General features: G+C 44.7%; 3 protein-coding genes across 3 annotated transcripts; 1 reads left to right on the top strand and 2 right to left on the bottom strand.

Moving 5' to 3' along the window:
* Nucleotides 3,621-8,073, bottom strand: LOC8085218 (receptor kinase-like protein Xa21). Its single transcript, XM_002451357.2, has 2 exons — nucleotides 4,366-8,073; nucleotides 3,621-4,257 (listed from the first exon to the last, which is right to left on the bottom strand). Exons 1-2 carry the CDS (start codon nucleotides 7,139-7,141, stop codon nucleotides 3,839-3,841), a joined length of 3,195 nt encoding a protein of 1,064 aa, XP_002451402.1. The 5' UTR covers nucleotides 7,142-8,073; the 3' UTR covers nucleotides 3,621-3,838.
* LOC8068239 (probable acyl-activating enzyme 1, peroxisomal) lies at nucleotides 10,599-13,305 on the bottom strand. The gene is made up of 2 exons (XM_002451356.2): nucleotides 12,741-13,305; nucleotides 10,599-12,369 (listed from the first exon to the last, which is right to left on the bottom strand). The coding sequence occupies exons 1-2, from the start codon at nucleotides 12,954-12,956 to the stop codon at nucleotides 10,807-10,809; spliced, it is 1,779 nt and encodes a 592-aa protein (XP_002451401.1). The 5' UTR covers nucleotides 12,957-13,305; the 3' UTR covers nucleotides 10,599-10,806.
* Nucleotides 15,895-19,995, top strand: LOC8085217 (AUGMIN subunit 4). The gene is made up of 13 exons (XM_002453149.2): nucleotides 15,895-16,100; nucleotides 16,167-16,214; nucleotides 16,340-16,429; nucleotides 16,875-17,228; nucleotides 17,446-17,545; nucleotides 17,661-17,706; nucleotides 17,936-18,029; nucleotides 18,145-18,216; nucleotides 18,287-18,345; nucleotides 18,512-18,580; nucleotides 18,719-18,770; nucleotides 19,525-19,602; nucleotides 19,680-19,995. Exons 1-13 carry the CDS (start codon nucleotides 15,966-15,968, stop codon nucleotides 19,755-19,757), a joined length of 1,275 nt encoding a protein of 424 aa, XP_002453194.1. The 5' UTR covers nucleotides 15,895-15,965; the 3' UTR covers nucleotides 19,758-19,995.

Here is a 20,927-nt window from a genome sequence, read left to right as displayed (position 1 = left end):
ATCACAAATTTAGTGACATACTTCAGTCGTTTAGTATGAATTTCGTATGACCGATAAATGATTAAGGCCTTGTTTAGTTGGTGAAAATTTTGGGTTTTGGATACTGTAGCACTTTCGTTTGTATTTGATAATTACTGTCTAATTATGGATTAACTAGGCTCAAAAGATTCGATGTTTTGAGTCTAGTTAGTCCATAATTGAATAATAATTGCCAAACAAAAACGAAAGTGCTACAGTACCCAAAACCAAAAAAAACTAATAATATGACATACTTGTGTCATAAATGACTAAACCCTATGAATTTCCTTTAGATTTTCATAGCATGTGTAAAATCATAGGAATTTTAGAATTATAATCTTATGAAGACTTTTCTTTGTGTTTCTCTCTCTTGAATTTCATGTGTTTTTTTCTCTATTTTATTTAAAGTCTATAATAGAAACTTTTTATGTATTTTGAATCCTTATATAGGATTGTAAGTTTCATTCAACTTTAACCCAACATTTTTTTATTTCTATGTTTTTAGAGTTGTATTTGGACTTTGCATTCTTGTAATTTACCAAAAATAAAAAGAAAGGTATCCGATGGTTTTGCATTTGGAGTTTGCATTTCGGGCAACTTGGCAAATAAAAAAGTAAACTTGGCATATATGTCAAGCCGCGCACGGCTTGACAAAAGGTCAATCGTGCGCGTCCGGTCCCCACGCGATCCGGACTTTCTTTGCGCCGTATATCGCGATCGCGAGCAACACCATCGTCGTCGTCCTCTGCAGAACTCGTGAGGGACTCCATCGCTATTCGCGATAGTCGGGCTGGCACCGCAACAGCACCTGCAATGAGTCTGATACGAGTCGTCGCGGCGGCACCTGCAACGAGCGGTGGGGAGCAGGAAAAACTGGCGGCGCGACTTGTGAGAAAAATGCGAGAACCAACGGCGACTTTACGCGCACGAAGAAAAGTCGCGCGCGAAGACGATCGCGAGCGCTCGCGAAAGAAAAATCGCGATCGGATCCACTTTGGCTAATTACCAACTCAATTATGCAAAACTCTTAGAGATGATCTATTTTTAGACTTTACATTTTGTTTTAGAAGTTTACAAATAACAACAAATGTCAATTCAATTATGCAAAATGGGTCCGGATAGGCCGGCGAAAAAGGCTAGAACGGAACTGACGTGGCCGAGCTTAACGGCTGTTCAAATGCTGATAAGGACATGATGGCCAATGGAAAGCCCAGATGCTAGTAATATTGTAATTAAACCTAGACGTTTGATTTTTTTAATCTTAAATTTGACCACTCATCTTATTTAAAAAATTTGTACAAACAAAATTAAATTTAAGTCACTACTGATAAATTTTTATTAATAAACTAACCCATAATAAAAGAAATACTATTTTATACAAATTTTGAAATAAGATAAGGGGTCAAATTTTAGAGTAAAAGAAAGTTAAACGTTTTTTATAATTTAAGATGGGTAATAAACTAATAATAATACGAATATTTTCTTTTTTTTTAAAAAAAACATCCGCCTCGTTCGTGCTCATGCGCCGCCTTCTCCTGCGGCTAGCCGCGAAACCAGACGCTCGGAAATGCTCGGCAGCCCCATAGCGGACGACTAGGCGTCCGCCTCAACCCCTGCCCTCTTCCCTGCTCGCCACCAAGGCTTCCCTACGCCTGCCGGCGGTGGCGGAGCTTAACGAATGCTGCGGACGGCGGGCTGCAGTTATCCAGCGATACGGAGATGGAAGCGTACCACCCACCACCAACACCCCTTCCCGCTCTCCTACCAGTTGCGCCACCTCGACGACCGCCGCCTCTCCGACTCCAGCCGCACCCCTGTCGGCCTCGTCCCCGAGCTCGGGAGCAGTCGCTGCCTCCTCCCGCGGGCGTTGCGCCGTGCCGTGGCCGTGGTCGTGGCCGCCCCTGCTCCCGGTGTTGGCGGGCAGGCTCCTCGCGCGTCCCGCCTGCGTCACGTGGAAAGGGCCGCCAAAGGCCTGAAATCCGATAGCAACGGCATTTCCAGCCTCCGTGCCAGCTCTTGCTGCCATGTGCTCCCCGTTGCTGGCCATCATCGACATCAACGCCGGTGTGGATGCTTTCATGGATGATGCACTCAACTTGTTCGGTGAAACGGGCACAAGCCACAAGGTATGCACCTTTTTCCCCCCTTAGTTCATCAGTATTTGGTTGCTGATTCCGTGTAGTCCCCATCTCTATCACTATCAGTTGTACAGAGATTGACATGAGTTCAATAATTTCAGCGCAATTGTTGGGATGGTAACTATCAGCGCGGCTGGACATCGAGCTTCTATCGATGCACAAACCGTCTCTCCACGCACCGCTTCTCATGGTGTCTCAGTTCCTCAATCCACAAATGGTGTGCTCATCATCTTGTTTTAGCCCTCTATTTCTCAGGCACAAATGCAGCTCTCCTCAATTATGTCCCAACTTTGTTCGATTGGGGAGAGAAAGCTAAGCTGACTACATATCCAATTTAGTGATCTAATGATGTTATTACTACTTCCTATTTGGGAGTAATCAATGAGCTCACACCATAAATAAATTACAACAGAGTACATTGCTTATTGGAGCATGGGTGATACCTGTTTATTAAGTTTTATGCTGTTCATAATAAGTTACCATTTAGGCAAGGAAAAACTAGTATGCATAGCTGGATTCATTTTTTTTAATTATTTATATCTTTAATTTTTGGTTGTTCTGAGAACTAGAAAAATAACTATTTGGTGAAGTATGAATGACTTGTCTAACCACCTAGGCTTTACTAGAGGTTAGACTCCAATACTTGCATGCTGAAATATGTATATCTTCAAGCATGGTCTCATCTTTATATATTTTTGTGCCGCCATATTAAGTCTCAGCTACATCTAACTACACCATTCATTCAAAAATATGCTGATTTTTTTATATAAAAAAATCTGAATAACCATATGTTTGAATGGCAGCTGTCGGAGTTTCATATTCCAATTAGCATTATATAGCTAAGAAAAAAATAAAACTGAAAAGTAGAGATAGTTTTCACTCCATCAGATGTGTGAATAGCAGTTGTGAAAATTTAAGCACACCTCCAAATAAAGCTCTACAGATATCATACTTCAAAAAACAACAGTTATTGTCATTTGTTATTGAGTGCACGCCTCTTTCAATCAGCATGGGCAATGCTATTAAGTTTCTAAAGAACAACATTGTGAAGCTACCACATAGATTGTTAGTCTGAACTCAAAGGTAGTCTTTAGAGTAATATGGATCATTTTATATATGAGACTTACATCATAGGCTGGTCAGACACAGATAGGTGCATGGCAGTGCGGGTGGTTTCTAGTGCCTTTTATTATTTACTGTTCTTCACTTGATTATTTAATTTATTATTAGGTCATGTTGGGATCTATTGTAATCTCAGTTATCTATAGGATTATAATCTGAATTATGGACTATAATATCGTAGTATTTGGATTCCTGGATTATTGTGGTGGTTTACAGTTGGTTCAACTGTTCAAGCGAGAAATACCCATAATCTCCAAAAAGCAGGTCTCAGTTGGATTATTGAATTACTGTAATATGTTTGGATCACAATTAGATTATTTTAGCTGATTATTATAATCACAATGGATCCAAACATTGCCTTTAGTTTACTAATATTTGGTGGGCATAATTGTTGAACATTCTTTGTACATAAATCTTTGACAAGTATCCTTCAAAAAAAAAAAATCTTTGACAAAGGCAGTCATCAATGCTTTAGTTGATTAATATTACTTGTAACTAATAACAACACCGGTCAGGTATATACCTCCGATGCCATTACTGAGTACTACAAATAATGCATGCTAAACCTTTGATTTGAGTGCTTCACTGCTCATTGCTATCATCGAGCGAGATCTGAGATACCCATCCCTGATTGAATGGATCTCTGTCACAGCATCTGCTAGCAACACACGCTCTCTGGGCTGTTGCTTTGAGCAGGATATGCCAAGCCTAAGGACAGACCCCAAACACTGCCGAACCATACTTGTTATCCTTTCATGGATCACGTCTTCATTATCATCTGCTCCTTCATGCAGCCAGATTGTTTGATCAGCTATCTCCAAGGCTTTGTCAGGAACAGCAGCTGCAGCAAACCTGTGCAGGTCCAGGGTATCCTTGAACATGTCATCAGTAGGGCTCCTTCCCGTGAACATTTCAAGCAACAATATTCCTAGGCTGTAAATATCACCTAGTCCAGAAACCGCACAACCTTCAGCATACTCTGCAATATTTGCAAACATATATATAGTTATACTGTTGCCTTTGCCAAAATTATGGCAAAGGTGAGAGGAGGAAATAAAGACAGCAATGCCGCAATATTTTCAATTACCTGGTGCAATATAACCTATGGAGCCTCTGATTCCAATTGAGCTTTGTGAATTTTGCATAGTTTTTACTATTGTACTTAAAGGTAGGATTCTTGATATGCCAAAATCGCCAATTTTAGCTGTCATGTCTTCTGCAAGAAGAATATTGCTTGGCTTCAGGTCGCAATGGATGATTGGTGGCTGGCTGTGGTTGTGAAGGTAGTCAAGTGCATCGAAGATATCAGCAGCTATGCAAAGTCTTTGTGAAAGACTGAGGGTATTTTCTGGAGTGAGATTACTCGACTGCGGATTGATCCAATCATCTAAGCTACCATTGGGCATGAACTCAAAAACTAACGCCTTGAACTCTTCACCTTGTGGATCAACACTCGAGCAACAAGTGACAATCTTTAGGAGACAGCGATGGCGTACTCTTCTCAGAGTCTCACACTCAGCCTCGAAACTCCTTGAAGATCCTGATTGCTGAAGGTTGAACACTTTAACAGCTACGGTTGCAGTTGCACCTTCCTCTTCTAAGGTACATCTATAAACAGAACCGTATCTTCCTTTGCCAAGCAAGTTAGCTTCTGAAAATCCGTTAGTTCCTCTTGACAATGTGTAATACGAAACTCTCTGATACTGTTCATCATTAACCACTGATGTCGCTTGTCTGTTTTGTCTTTGTTTCAGCTTGTTTTGGCGTACCAGAATAAGAACAACAGCCAAAACAAATGCCATGACTACTGCTCCTGCGATCGGCAGAGCTATTTTAAGAATCCTGTGCCACCGTTTTTTGTTCATATTTGCAGCAAGAGTGGGGCATGGAGACAATTGAAGGCTTGGTATCCCACCACACAACCCGTCATTCCCCTCAACCGCTGCATAGGTCAGGTTTCTGAAAACACCCTCATCCGGTAACTTGCCTTGCAAATTATTGAACGACACATCTAAGTTCCCCAGCAGTTTCAGATTCTGCAGGGTTTCCGGGACTGGTCCGGAGAAATTGTTGTGCGCTAGACCCAACTGTTGCAGATTGCCAATGCTACCCAGGGCATCAGGGATCCTACCAGATAGGCTGTTCATGGTTAGGTTAAGTGTGTTGAGCCCTTTCAGCTTGGTCAAAGATTGAGGTATGCCTCCCTGGAGCGAGTTGCTGTCAAGCAAAAGGAATTCCAGGACCTCGCAGTCTCCTATGCTGTCAGGTATGTTGCCACTGAGCTGGTTCCCTGACAGACTCAAGGTGTTTAGGTTAGCCAAGGTACCGACTTCTGATGGAATGGGTCCGGAGAGAAAATTGGCTGACAAGTCCAGTAACGAAGAAAGCGAAGGCAGCTCTAGGATCTCCTTTGGGATGGAGCCGTTAAGACGGTTGTGTGACAGATCCAGATAGTACAATTTCTGTAGCTTCCCAAGGCTCGCTGGAATGGGACCTCCAAAATTTGAGTTGTATGCATCTAGGAAAACCAGATTCGTAAGATTCCCAACAGCAGAAGATGGTATGAGGCCTGACAAGCTAGTGTTGTGCAGGTCAAGCGTAGCCAAGTTTGTTAGCTTCCCAAAGCTTTCCGGTATCACACCAGATATGGAGTTTATCCCCAGAGAGAGCAGGTTCAAGCCGATCAAGTTACCCATATCCTCTGGGATGCTCCCGGAGAGCCGGTTATTGTGCAGATAGAGCATTTGCATTGTCGATGACAGGTTTACAATTGACCTTGGCAGCTGCCCACTGAAATAGTTGTTGCTGAGAGTGAGTTCTTGGAGCTGGCTGCAGTTTGCTAGCGATGTGATAAATTCCCAACCCTTGCTGTTGTCTGCCTCAAGCTGGTTTCCTCCCAAGAAGAGAATCTCAAGCGAGTGCAGCTTCCCACTCCGACACCCAAAGGTGGGAGGCACAAGGCCAGTGAAGTTGTTTTCCGAGAGGTCCAGACTTACGAGTGCTGAAAGATTGGAGAGAGAGGAAGGGATTGCTCCACTGAACCTGTTGCTGTTCAGCCAAAGGAATTGTATGGTCGGCAACTTGTCGCCGATGTCAGGAGGGATGCTGCCGTGCAGCATGTTGTAGTTCACTTCGAGTTGCACCAGCGACGACAGATTCCACAGGGAAGGTGGAAGCACGCCGCTGAGGCTGTTGTCTACCAGACCAAGTTGCTGCAGGCCGGCGATGCTGCCGATGCCTGCTGGGATCGGGCCACCCAGGTGGTTGATATCCACCAGGAGGTACCGAAGCGACGACAGGTTGGCCAGAGAGGCCGGAATTGGTCCTGTCAGGCTGTTGTTTCGCAGCACAAGAATCTGGAGCCGAGTTAGCGTGGTACCGAGATCCGCCGGTATGCGCCCGCCGAGCTGGTTGTGGTGGAGGCGCAGGTCCGTCAAGCTGACGCAGGAGGAGAGGTTGGCCAGGAGCGCGCCGGAGATGTGGTTGCGGCTCATGTTGAGGGCCCTGAGACGCCGGAGACGGCCGACGCTCTCGGGGATCTCCCCGTGGAGACCGTTGGAGGACAGGTCGAGCACCCGCAGGAAGGTGAGGTTCCCGATGGCCGGCGAGAGCGTGCCGGCCAGGTTGCTGGAGGGCAGGCTCAGCGCCACCACGCGCGTCGGCCTGCGGCGGCTGCACGCCACGCCGTGCCATCTGCAGAAGCCGCCGGAGCTGGAGCTGCTGCTGCTGTTCCACGAGGCCAGCGCGCCTGAGCTCAGGCCGGCCTTGAATGCTAGCAGCGCCGCCTCGTCGCTTGCCGCGCCGATCGTCACCACGAAGACGAGGACAAGGATCATGCTCATGCCCATGCCTCGTGTCGGCATAGCTCGTGTACGTGGTTTATTTTCTTTTCTTTTTCTCTCTGTTTACTTGCTTCGGTCGGGTTGCTGAAAGTTATTGACTTATCAATGGTGTGAACGTGCCTGACGCTTTGTCACACATGCCCTCTGTTGTGGACCACATGATTCGCTATGAGATTTGTGTCCTCTTTTGTTTGGTACGAATCTTAAAGCAGATCCTATAATCCACGTTGCGAGGGCATATGTGCCAAAGGTAAATTTTACTTTACCTGTGTCTTGATGCTCGATCGCTAGCGCCGATAAGTCAGTTTTTTTTCATTATGTCATGACATATTTCTTGATAAGTCACTTATCAAGATTCTTTTGCAAAAATTTTCAAGATTCACCGTCATATCAAATCTTGTGTCACATGCATGAAACATCAGTTTGTCTGTAATTTTGAGCCTAGTTAGTCTATGATTGGACAATATTTGTCAAATACAAACTAAAATATTACTGTGTCTATTTTGCAATTTTTTTGCAACTGATTCTTTGTCGCATCCAATCTTTTGGCATATGTATGAAATATTAAATATAAACGGTCAGCGCGGCAAAATCAAAAAATAATTAGCATATGATAAATAAAGTGGTGGTAGATTAACCCATTTCATTCCACTCCATTACTCATGGGCAATGTCCAAATGGGGGCGCCATGCATTCGTGCACACCACTCACCTGCACTGGGCCATGCGCCCAGATTTTATATCTCCTGGCCTAAGATGTTATTGAAGTGCGTCTCTATCCAATCGCTCCGCGTAGGATTAGGACGTGTGCTTTTTGTATCTCTTGGAGCAAATTGATCCAATCAGTTCTGCTTCTTCTGATAAGTAAAGTTCAATACTTTGACCTTGTTTAGTTTTTTGATGAAAAGTTTTTAGATATTATAGGACTTTTATTTGTATTTGATAATTATTGTCAAATCATATACTAATTAGGTTTAAAAGATTCGTATTGTAAATTACAGATAAACTGTGTAATTAGTTACTTTTTTATCTATATTTAATGCACTCATTCTTGAAAAAGTTTTAGATTTTTCACATGTAACTAAACAAGACCTTATTCGTGAAAATACTTCGTACTGTCTAAAAAAAATCATAGGTCATCGCAGGTGGAAGCACCACCTGATGACCCTGACAGCCCCAAACAGAGGCGTTAGTGGTGAGCCACCACTAGGCAACAAAACTGGACGAGGGCGCCGCTACTTTGGATTTGTGTTCAAAAGCAAAGACCGTTCGTTTTGCTACTAGAAAGCAAAGTTTGAGCGTGTGCTGGGTTACGAGTTTCATGACAGGTGCACAACACAAAAAGGACCCAAAAGGTCAAAGACACGGCAGGAGATATCCATCAAAAGGAAGTACAAGACATTTCACTAGAACTACAATAGCCCATGCGGCTTCACTATTACTCCCTCCATTCTTAGGCCTTGTTTACTTCCAAAAAAATTTGCAAAATAGGAATAGTAGCAATTTCGTTTGTATTTGACAAATATTGTTCAATTATGGACTAACAAGGCTTAAAAGATTCGTCTCCTCAATTCCGACCAAACTGTGTAATTAGTTTTTATTTTCATCTATATTTAATACTTCATGCATACGTCTAAAGATTCGATGTGACGGGGAATCTGAAAAATTTTGCAAAATTTTTGAGGAACTAAACAAGGCCTTAGTTCCAAAATATTTTGGGCCAAATGCAAAAAAAATTTGCTATTTTGCATTTTGAAGTAAACATGCCCAAAATATTTTGGCCATAAACTTTTTACAAAATTAAATAGGGACATTAAGGCCTTGTTTAGTTCTTTTTTTTTTTGCAAAATGGACACTGTAGCACTTTTGTTTGTATTTGACAAATATTGTCCAATAATAGAATAATTAGGCTCAAAAGATTCATCTCGTAAATTACATATAAACTGTGTAATTACTTTTTTTTATCTATAGGGAATCTGAAAAATTTCGCAATTTTTTTTGGGAAGTAAACACCAAAACCAAAAAATTTTGGTGTTAGAATTTTAGTGGGCTGCTCAAGGTTTTGTGTTTTTAGGTCTTTTGAAAAAAAAAACTTCAGGAACTAAACAATGCCCTAAACTACAAGACATTCTAAGAACTTGGAGGATCAAAGAATTTTAAATTTGACTTATAAACTAATTATAAGCACTGAGAGATTGAGTTGATGAACCCATACATGAAGTGTGAATAAATCGAGGGCGTGTGGTATATTCTTGGGTTATTGCATCCGCGCCATTGCCAACGTATATCTGTTGTTTCTCTTTTACTATTACAAGAAGCATCATAGGCATATGTTCTTATCCCATCATCATTGGAAGTACATGTGGATGGATGCAATGCGAGAGAGAGAGAGAGAGAGAGAATAGTATTTATCTCTCATTTGCGTTATCACCACTCACATCCAATGGTGGAGATCCAAGGCACCAAATGTGAAGTGTGATCCAATTCAAAGGAAAACCCCAAAGAGTACTTATGCTAAAGAGATCCAAGGCAACCAAAGAGCCCCTATGCTGAAGAGATCCAAGGCAACTAACGATGCACGCTAAGGGCCTGTTTGGATCCCATAGACTAACAACTAGACGAAAGTTTAGTCCCTGAGGTTCCAAACAGGTGGACTAGTGATTAGCCTAACAATTAGTCAAAACCAACTAGTTGTTTAGTTCACTAGTTCATAGAACTTAACTAATTGGACTAATCACTAGTCTTAATTATCCAAACAGGCCTGTTAGAAAATAGCCACCGCGCGTAGAAAGGGTGTCGATGTGACTGCACAATAAGAGCAAATATTATAGTGGGTTGTAAGCCGGCTAAATGCTAAGGTGGAGGAGAGAAGAGAGGAGAAGCAGGCTGTAAGCTTACAGTCAGCTTAGACAAAGAAACTTTGTGAGAGAGATAAGTGGACCATATATTAATAATGAACAACTAACTATTGTATGAGTGGACTGGAAGAAGGCTAAAAAAAACTTTACAACCGTAGGATATATTATTAAACTTGCTCTAAGTGCGCCAAAGAGAGGTTCGAGAAATTATAAAACTGAGGAGGAGATTGGATCGATCGAAGTGCTTGCTGTACAGGAAGTGGTGAAGAAATGGAGTGACCACGTGGTATGCATATGCCAGGCAACTACACAAGCACCAGGCCACCAGGGCAAGGTCAGAATGGGACACACACAATGATACAACACAAACATAATTTAGGGGTGTTTGATTGATGTGTTAAAGTTTATTAGGTATTATAATATTTTTATTTTATTTGGTAACTATTGGACTAAATATGTTTAAAAATCTATCTCGCAAATTGCTCTCTAGTTATGTTTTAGTTTTGTAAATACTATATTTGATAATTTTTATATATGTCTAAACATTTAATGTGATATGCGTTAAAAAAGAATCAAGAGGAACCAGACCCTAAACCAATGACGCCAACGATGCCAGTGCCATTCGTTTTCAAATGCACCTCCATTTTTTATTAAGATAATTGATGAAGATTATTACTATACATTATTACTGAAACAATGAATCAGGTTGTGCAAGCAAGAATCGTTGCACATGCCGCACGGTTCGGGTAAAAGTCATGAGACGACGACGAGTTGTTGATGCACTGACTCCATGTCTCCATCAATGGCGACAGTGATGGGACACGCGAGTTCAGAGCTTGCTCCTCGTCCCTGCTACCCCTGACCCTCCCGGCTTCTTGGAGCTGGACCCGGAGATGCTGCCCATGGCCTTGGCCTGTTCCCGGAGCGCGAACTTCTGCACCTTCCCCGTCGCCGTCTTAGGCAGCTCGGCCACGAACACCACCGTCCGTGGCGCCATGTACCGGGGCAGCCGGGCGCGGCAGAACGCCATGACCTCCTCCGCGCCCACGTCCTTGCCCTCCTTGAGCGTCACGAACGCGCACGGCGTCTCGCCCCAGTACTCGTCGGGCCGCCCGACCACGGCGGCCTCCGCCACGGCCGGGTGCGCGAACAGCGCCGCCTCCACCTCGATGGTGCTGATGTTCTCCCCGCCCGAGATGATGATGTCCTTGGACCGGTCCAGGATCTTCACGTACCCGTCGCCGGCGTGCCGCACCGCGAGGTCTCCGGAACGTAGCCACCCGCCCGCCATGGCCTCCGCCGTCGCCGCCGCGTCCTTGTAGTACCCGCTCATCACCGTGTTGCCACGGAACATGACTTCCCCCATGGTGCGCCCGTCGGCGGGCACGCTCGCCATCGTCGCCGGGTCCTTCACGTCCACCTCTAGACCCAGGTGGTGGAGCCCCTGCCGGGACTTGATCGCCGCGCGCTCCGCTGCCGGCAGCGCGTCCCACTCCGGCCGCCACGTGCACACCGTGGCCGGACCGTACGTCTCCGTCAGCCCGTACGAGTGGATCACCAGGAACCCCAGCTCCTCCATCCGGAACAGCACCTGTGGTGGCGGCGGCGCGCCGCCCGTCATCACCGTCACCGGCTTCCCGCCCGCTTTCAGAGGCCGCCTCTCCTCCGCCGTGGCGTTGACCACCATGTTCAGCACGGTCGGCGCGCCGCCCATGTGCGTGACCCTGTGCGCCGCGACGGCGGCGAAGATGGCGGCGGAGGTGACCTTGCGGAGGCACACGTTGGTGCCGCCCTGCGCCGCCACGCCCCACACCAGGCACCACCCGTTGCAGTGGAACATGGGCACCGTCCACAGGTAGACCGGCAGCGCCGTCATGTCGTTGAGCAGCACGGACGCCAGCGTGTTCAGGTACGCCCCGCGGTGGGTGTACACCACGCCCTTGGGCCGCGACGTCGTCCCCGACGTGTAGTTGAGCGCGATGGGCTCGTTCTCGTCGACCGGCCACCGGATCAAGAACTCCTCTGGATTGCAGCTGCTGCTGCTGCTGAGGAGGGCCTCGTACTCGTAGCACCGATCGACGCCTGGGATTTTGTTGTCTCCTGTTGCCGCCGACAGCGGCTCGTCGAGGACCTCGTTGATTAGCACCACGGTGGGCACCCTGCAGCTTGCTCTGGCGGCGGCGGCCTGCTGGGAGATGAGGCGGAGCGCTTCTCGCGCGACGCCGAGCAGCGCGGCGTCGACAAAGACGACCTTGGCCTCCGAGTGCTGCAGCAGCACGGACGCCATGCCGGCGTCGAGGCGCGAGTTGAGCGCGCAGATGACGGCGCCGGCCATGGGAATGCCGAAGTGGAGCTCGCAGAAGGCCGGAATGTTCTGCGCGAACACCGCAACCTGCACGGGGCAGCTGCGGTTGAGAATCATCGGCCAATTCGATTCGATTGCTGAACCTCTACTAAGTAGCAGCAGCTTCTTACTGATGAAACGATATTCGCTCCGAGCACGTACAATTCGCAAGCAAATTCCAGGTGGTCGAATAATCGATGAATTCGGGCAAGAACAACACTATCTACCTACTCGCATAGTCGCATCCAGGGAAAAAAAATGGAGCCTTTTTTCAATCAAGAACAGCAACAGCAGTAAAAGTGAATGCTTGGACAGAGCCCAGAGGGAGGTAAAAACAATGCCCGAATCTACCGCTGCGTAGGCCGTGGCGTAGCGCGGAAGAAGAACAGAGGAGAGGAAGGCAACGGTCGGAAACTCACCACGTCGCGGCGCGCGACGCCGAGCCCCGCGAGCGCGGCGGCGAGGCGGAGGCAGCGGTCCCGGGTCTCCCGCCAGGTGCGAGGCGGCGGCTGCGCGGCGGCGTGGCCGGCGGCGACGACGGCGGGGCGGTCGGGGTAGACGAGCGCGGTGCGCTCGAGGAAGCTGATGGGCGTGAGCGGCGCGTGGTTGGCCGCGCACAGCACGGTGCCTTCCATCGCTGGCAGGGGGTCTCCGCCTCCGGTTCCGGCTCCGGCTCAGAAAGAATTGGGCTCGGAGGCGGAGCAGAGCAGAGCAGATGGAGAGAGTTTGTGCGAGGGGAATGGGGGAATATAACGAAATCGAGTGGAGCAGAGCAGAGCAGATCAGAGGGAGACGAGCTCACGCGTAATCGACGAGCTCACGCGCTTGGCTTGATGCTTGATGCTTGATGGCGATGACTCAAGTCCTAATCACTCGCTCGCGCTCCAGTGGAGGAATGGAATGAGAACAAGCAAAGCTGCCGTGTCTTTAACCGTGTCGTCGTCGTCCAGCTCCGGCAGCATTGGATGTCGTGATAGCACACGGCCGCCCACACGCACACGCACTGTGTGTGTGGATTAGTGTAGGCCATAGAACAGCCATGATTATTGATGCATTCGTCTTTGGTGACGTGGAACCAACGGAAGCCACTAAGGATTTGGAAATTAGTAGTGCGTTTATCATGCACACACGTCTCGCCTTTGATGATGATGGTGATGGTATCGTTATCTAGACAGTGATGTTGCTCGCACAAAATTGAGTTCCTTTTCCATTGCCTTTTTGTCCACTGTGGTAGGATTAGGATCTTTGGATTTGTGCAAAGTTGTTGAAAACGGTTCAACACCTACTGTTGTTTGATGCGGCTCCAGCCGCAATTGCAACAGAAGAGTTGGAGAACTAAGGCCTTGTTCAGTTCGCAAAAAATGGTGAAAAACGGCACTGTAGCACTTTCGTTTTTATTTGACAAACATTGTCCAATTATAGAGTAACTAGACTCAAAAGATTCATCTCGCGGTTTACAGATGAACTGTGCAAATAGTTTTTGTTTTCATCTATATTTAATGCTCCATGCATGTGCCGCAAGATTTGATGTGACGGGGAATCTTGAAAAATTTTGCGAACTAAACAAGGCCTAATAAATGTTCTAAAACGGAAACCCCTTTTCTAAAAATCAGAGTCATTTTTATTTACTAAGGAGAATATATGAATTAGGCTTCGACTCTAGAGGAGCAGCTCGACGAGGAGCCATGCTAAATAGAAACTCAGAGTGAGCCAGCGGTGGTATCAGACCTAACTGATATTGATAAAGTTATCGTAACTCAACTACAAAGAAACCTCGCCTCTTCAGGGGCGCCATCATATCCCAAATTTTATCCTAAGTGTAAGAGCAACTCCAGTGGTTTAAGATTTTTTTTTTGGTCTCCCAAACCTTAAAATTTGGCAACTTCCCAAACGTTATGCCAAAGAAAAAAAGATCAATCTACAATTGTTTGCCATAATTTACTTGGCAAAATCAAAATTGGGCCCACAAGCATTTTCTCGCGGGAGCATTCTTTGCACGCGTGTTCCTTGGCATACCCGCGCCAAAAGGCCGCCGCCCTCTCGTATTCTCCCTACTCACGGCGGCAAGATCCTCCTCCCAGCTAGACATCACCGTGCTTGGTGATCTGGCAGGCAGATCTCCAGCCGGGCAGGAGGACCTCCGAGCCAGACCGTCACCAGGCCGGTCTCCAGCACGTCGTTGGCAGGTGGTTCTAGCTTGACGTCGCCAACTGCTGGGCGTCCATCCTCCATCTGCCAGGTACATCATATACTATATAGACAGAAGCTAGATGTGTTGTACCAGGATTACACATTTGCACGAGTCATAAAAAAAAAAAATCCCAAAAACTAGATGTGTCCATATGTGTATCGCTATTCGCTAGTGCTGGCCGCCGCCGTCGATGATCTTGGTGAATCCTATCGAATCCCTATCAGGACATCGTCCAAGCCTTTGGTTAACTCTATCGAATCCCTACCGGCAGAGGCCTTGCACAAACCAAGTGGAAGAGAATCAGAAGAGTCCATATCTGAACCTAGCAGCCGCCGGCGTCGATGAACACGTCGAGCAGAATATGAACTTGGTGTGAAGAGTGGTAGATCCGCGCGAACAAGTTGCGCGCATATGTGCGCGTGGAGGACTAATTTTTGCTAACTTGTTAAAGATACCAATCCCCTTTGCTAAATTATTGGAGTTTTTTCTTTTGCCAAAAAAAAAAATAAGGATGTCAAACCTCTTTGGCAAACTGTTAGAGTTGCTTATTTATTTACTTTAAAAGCAATTATGTGATGCGCCGATTACGTTCTTATCTTATTTGGTGCCAGATTGGTGGCCTTGTTTAGTTCGCAAAAATTTTCAAGATTTTCTGTTACATCGAATCTTTGGTCGCATGCATGGAGCATTTAAATATAGACAAAAATAAAAACTAATTGCATAGTTTACCTGTAATTTGTGAGATGAATCTTTTAAGTCTAGTTACTTTATAATTAGACAATGTTTGTCAAATAAAAACGAAAGTGCTACAGTAGCCAAAAACTTAAAATTTTTGGGAACTAAACAAGACGTTAAGGTGCTAATCTGGCAAGAAAAAACCACGGTAGATGGGATATACTTTTTTTTCCCGTACTTTCTTCTCATCCCATTTTGTTTTAAGTTTCTTTTGATGTTCGTCAACTACGTGCTTTTGTGTAATTTTCACGAGGCCTTGTTTAGTTCAATTTTTTTTTAAGATTCGCTGTCACATCGAATCTTTAGGCACATGTATAAAATATAAAATATAAATATAAAAAATAACTAATTGTATAGTTTATCTATAATTTGTGAAATAATTGTTCGTTTCACTGATTTATTGTGAGAGGAAAATACTGCTGAATGGCGGCTGACAGATTCAGCTGATAAACCTAAACGATCAATAAAATCAAAAAAATTTGTCACCAGCAAGGCCATGGGTCATTTCAGTGACAGTAACGCCTATGACCGCTTCTCACACGACAGCCGGCTTTCAAGCTTCTCTTGTAATCAGCCGGCCGCGATTTGATCCGTCCATTCGCCGATCCAACGGCCACCAACCTACCACCACCTCACGAGGGGAGCCCCACCCAATTCAAACCAACCAACGCGACCGTGCAACCAACCCCATTCCTCCGCCGGCCGCCCGCCGCCCGCGATGTCGAAGGCCGCGGCAGCGTCCCTCCCGCCGCCGCCGCCGGAGGTGGCGCACCTGGTGGAGCAGCTCCAGCGCCACCACCTCGCCCCGGACGCGTCCCTCCTCTCCAACTCCGCGCACTCCGACCTCCTCCAGGTACGCACGCACGCTCCTCACTCCTCCCCCAACCGCTGCTCACCTGACTTCCCTGTGCCGGCGCAGGCGCGCGAGGAGGTCGCGGCGGAGCGCGCGCTCTATCTCGAGGCGCTGGTGAGTCACCCTCACCCCCCGCCCCGTCTCGTCGGATCTGCATTCTAGGTTTTGCTTGTCGGGTTCTCATCAGATCTGGTGGCGCTATGCTCTGCTCTGCTCTGCTATGCTATGCTATGCCGTAGGCGGTGTACGCGGAGGCGGTGGCCATGGTGGAGGAGTACCATGCGGCTGGCGGCCCCGGTGCTGGCAAGAAGCTCAACTGCTCCCCGCAGGTTCTGCTGCTTCTCTCTGACAACTCCCTCGTTTTTCATTCACTGGTGCAAGTACATCTTCAAATGCGAGTTGGGTGAGGGAAGTACTAGCTGAATAATAGAGTGTGGAATTCCTCATTGCTGGTTCCATTGACTTAGCACCGTAATCAAGATTCAAGAAATTGAACATCAGCGAAAATGACACCCAGTCACTGAGCTTACTATGCCAGTTCTGAATCTCTGATCCAGGTGTAGAGTCTTTGGATTTTTTTTCATTGACTGGTGCAAATACATCTTCAGAAGTGATCTGGGTGGGCAGTAATAACCGATTGATAGACAGCGGGAGAGATTCCTCATTGTTGGTTCAATTGACTCAGCACCGTAATCAAGAAATTGTCCAGAAAAAAATGACACTCTGATTCAGTCACCGAGCTTACACTCTGTCGGTTCTGAACCTCTCATCCAGGTGTACGAGTCTTTGGAGCACCGGTTGGCCGTGGCGGAGGCAGCGCAGAGGCTGAGGCTCCCACTGCTCTCTCAGGATGGGGAGGTCCATGAGCAGGAGATCGAAAAGCTGAGCACCTTTTCAAGGAGTTCATTCGATAGCACCCTCACAAGCGCGACACCCAGCTCAAGTTCAATCTCGACAAGTTACAACAATTATAGCAGCACTGCTAGTGCGGTGACTGTTGCTGCTGCACATGGAAGTGGTAGTTCAGATGCAGTTGAACCTGGAGTTGGTGGTGTTCCTGACCGTTTTCTTGGGATCACGTCTGATTATCTCTATCAAGTGCAACAAGAACAGCCAGCCATGTCTGTGGTAAGAACCTTTTTTTTTGGCCTAAATGGTCAATTCATACCTTGTTACTTGTTTGAGTAGATGAACGTAATTCTGATATGTACCTTGAGAAGTGCGAAACTATTTTGTAACAAATTATTAGACTATGATGAGTTTTACCCTTTTTGCCAATGAGTGAAAGAATATAAAAAATCTTTCACCTGAACTTTGAAAGCATCTGCTTTTGTGTCGATTACAGGACATGGTTGATTATCAGAGAACTTTGGCTAGGGAGATTGAAGCCCGGTTAGAAGCCAAGTGTGATGCTTTGGCTGATCTATTTGCTATGGATGAAAGGGGTTAGTTATTGAAACTAGTGGAAGAATTGAAAAGAGACAGAGAGAGAGAGAGAGAGAACAGTCCAAATTCTGGTTCTGGTTATTATTCTGTCTTACCTTAACATCTTTGCTGCAGATTCGTCATCCATCAGCCAAATTTCAAGTGCTAGGCTTCCAGAAAGGTGGACTTTCTTATCTTACAGTACCAATCACATATTTAGTATTGATACCATCTTACCATCCCTTCTTTGCTGCAATCCTGTCCATTTACATAGCTAACTTATCTTGGCATGAGTGCCCAATTTTCCATCTTGTTTGGAATTGGAAACTAACGTGGCGCTTGTGATAGGATGAAGTTGGACAGGCGTCCCTGATAAGTATTTCTCATGATTTTTACTTCCCATTTGACAGGGTAAAGTTAATCATCGAAGAGATAGAAAAGGAAGAGGCACATCTACTGGAGGACCTTGCTTCAATGGATAGAAAATTTGCTGAACATTATAATGTATGTTTGTATGTCTTTTCTAATGCTCAATTTTTCGAGGTGCACCCACTTTACCTTAGCACAAATTATTTCTCGTATTTCTAACCAATTAGTTATGGTTCTGAGAATTCCAAAGGTCCTGGAGCAAATTCTTGCCGTGCTTATACAGTTTGTTAAAGACAAGAAATTGGAGCATCAGCACCAATTTGTAAGCATTCTCATATTCTGTTCTCTGGTTCAACTTCTTTAAAGTAAACATGTCTCTTATTGTCTAACAGGATGATCTGAAGAAGACCTGGCTTATCAAAAGGTGTCGGACGATGAATGCTAAACTAAGGTTGACACCCGCATCAGTCACCATATTATTAGTGTATAACAGATGTTACTCTATACTCAAATAGCCGATTTCCCCTTCTCTCTCTCTCTGTATGTATATTTTGGATTCCAAATGCTAAGGGATTCAAAGATTAGGTTAACTGTGCCTTTTTTTACTTTGATTCCAGCTATCTAGAACATCATCTATTGCGTGACACTTACACAAAGGACACAGTACCAGCACTGCACAGGATCAGGTATAGTTCAGGAAATTGATCTTTTAGTGGATGTACTTTTTGAGTTATGTGGCACTTGTTATTCATAGATGGATTTGGTTTGTTGAGTGCCTTTTGTTTTCAGCGAAGGACCTTGTAACATATTAACTGCTTTTGCAGGAAATATCTTGTAGAGGCCACAAAAGAAGCATCCAATTCCTACAATGAAGCAGTAAGATACATGATGTTGCTTCTCGTAATATTTCTAATGTTTGGTTCTATAAACAGCCAAGGAAAAGCTCTAAAAATTGTGGCTACAGCTCACAAAGAGTTCAACTGTACAAATCATAAGAGCCAATGCCTAGCAGCTACATTTTAGTGAAAAAACAAACTAACTGATACCTTGAGGTTGTATGAAGTAGTTGACATCACCAAGTTATAATTAATCATTCATGACTAAGCAAAGGCCATCTTAGGAAGGTTAAATGTGCAAATATGTTTTGGGTTCTGACAACCTATGATTTTAATATTAACCTGTTGCAGTAGCTAATCTAACCTGATAGAGTTTATGCTGTTACATAACAATAACCGGGCATATGGTATGCTGTATTTTTCATTTTTAGGCCTTGTTTAGTTCGCAAAAATTTTCAAGATTCCCCGTCACATCGAATCTTTGGTCGCATACATGGAGCATTAAATATAGACAAAAATAAAAACTAACTACACAGTTTACCTGTAATTTGCGAGATGAATCTTCTGAGCCTAGTTACTCCGTGATTGGACAATGTTTGTCAAATAAAAACGAAATGCTACAGTACCCAAAAACAAAAAATTTTGCGAACTAAACAAGGCCTTAACTACATGTTTGAAGAAAGAATGGGTGTCATACTGCCATCTCAGTGAATATTCCATCTGAAAAGAAATCATGAAACCCAGTGTTCGTCCCTTCAGCTAACTGTTTGCTCTGATGTTTGTTCTTGTGTCAGGTTTCGCGGTTGCGTGAGTATCAGGGTGTTGATCCACATTTCGACGTGATTGCAAGGCAGTACCATGAAATTGTAAAGGTAATCTGGCTCAGTGTCGTTACCATTAGTTTAACATATGTTCCATGTTATCATTGCTAACCCTGGTTGAGCTTCAGAAACTGGAGGGCATGCAGTGGACAATTCACCAGGTGGAGATGGACCTGAAACCTCACCATGATCACGCAGCTGTTTAACTCCATACTTATTGGAGACCATGTTTATTTTATTACCTGAATGCAGTGGATGTGAGTTAGGGGTTGCCGTCATGTGATTTGACGTAGGATCTTGTTTCGTTGCTCCAGACCTGTCAGGCTGGACAGCTCAATGTAAAGTTTCATCTAAACATGAAATATATATGGATGATGTTTCTGTATGTGCATGTTTTTTAGTCTTCCATATTGAATAATAGCACCATCAATGCTTGTTTAATTATATACGCTCATGTATTTGTTTGTTTGTTGCAAGAATAGAAGAGAGCTAGACATGGAAATAAACTGAGAGATCTGAAGAAACTTGCAGACTTAGACTTATTTTACGAGCAGTTCAAGCAGTTAGGAAAACATAGCAGCAACCAATATATTTCATTTCATTATCACTGCATTTTTTTTGTTGTCCATCCCCTGCATGTCATGCAAAACATGGCAAGTTTAGATGACCTTTATTAGGAATCCTATTCGGCAATTTGTTTGGCATGGCATAATTACCTACTAAAGTGCCACTGTATTTTTTGCAACATTCTTAACTAGACGTTAATAAATAAAATTGAAGTAGATGCCAAAAAAATGAAGGATATGTTAAGCTACTCCTCTATCATGAAAAAAATGAAGGATATGTTAAGCTACTCCTCTCTCATGAAATATAAGGAATCCAGTTTTGACCTAAGTCAAACTATAATAAGTTTGACCAAGTTTATAGAAATAAAGAAAAATATGCAGGACTTGAAATAGGTTAATTAGATAGATTATGGATTATATTTTTATAGTATACCTCTTTGATGTTAATATTCTTTTTTATAAACTTGGTTAAAGTTACTATGGTTTGACTTTGGAAAAAATTTGGATTCCACATTTTAGGACTCAGGGAGTAGTAATATAGCAGTTTTACAAGCTGATACCAACATTTCCATCCTATGCATCTCATGGAAAACGAGGTTAGTTTAGACGACCTTTATTAGAAATTCTATTTGGCGGTATCTATTTGTCATGACATAATTACTTGCTAAAGTTGTTTGTAGCTTTTTTGGAAGACCATCATCATTATACTACCATCCTTTGCATGCTGCACAAAACAAGGTAAGTTTAGATGACCTTTATTAGGAATCTTATTTGGTGATCCGTTTGCCATGACATAATTATCTGCTAAAG

Source organism: Sorghum bicolor, chromosome 4 (genome assembly GCF_000003195.3).
Source record: "Sorghum bicolor cultivar BTx623 chromosome 4, Sorghum_bicolor_NCBIv3, whole genome shotgun sequence".
Taxonomy (NCBI): Eukaryota; Viridiplantae; Streptophyta; class Magnoliopsida; order Poales; family Poaceae; genus Sorghum; species Sorghum bicolor.
Note: the sequence above shows the minus strand (reverse complement) of the source record. Positions and strands in the feature narration are given on the sequence as shown.

Excerpts from the sequence above, each read along its gene's own strand:
- LOC8068239 (XM_002451356.2), bottom strand. The coding sequence starts at position 12,956 with ATGGAAGGCACCGTGCTGTGCGCGGCCAACCACGCGCCGCTCACGCCC. Across the intron at positions 12,370-12,740 it reads GCGTCGCGCGCCGCGACGTG|GTTGCGGTGTTCGCGCAGAA; the intron begins GTGAGTTTCCGA and ends TGCCCCGTGCAG.
- LOC8085218 (XM_002451357.2), bottom strand. The coding sequence starts at position 7,141 with ATGCCGACACGAGGCATGGGCATGAGCATGATCCTTGTCCTCGTCTTC. Across the intron at positions 4,258-4,365 it reads CATAGGTTATATTGCACCAG|AGTATGCTGAAGGTTGTGCG; the intron begins GTAATTGAAAAT and ends CAAATATTGCAG.
- LOC8085217 (XM_002453149.2), top strand. The coding sequence starts at position 15,966 with ATGTCGAAGGCCGCGGCAGCGTCCCTCCCGCCGCCGCCGCCGGAGGTG. Across the intron at positions 17,546-17,660 it reads ATTTGCTATGGATGAAAGGG|ATTCGTCATCCATCAGCCAA; the intron begins GTTAGTTATTGA and ends TCTTTGCTGCAG. Across the intron at positions 18,581-18,718 it reads CCAGCACTGCACAGGATCAG|GAAATATCTTGTAGAGGCCA; the intron begins GTATAGTTCAGG and ends CTGCTTTTGCAG.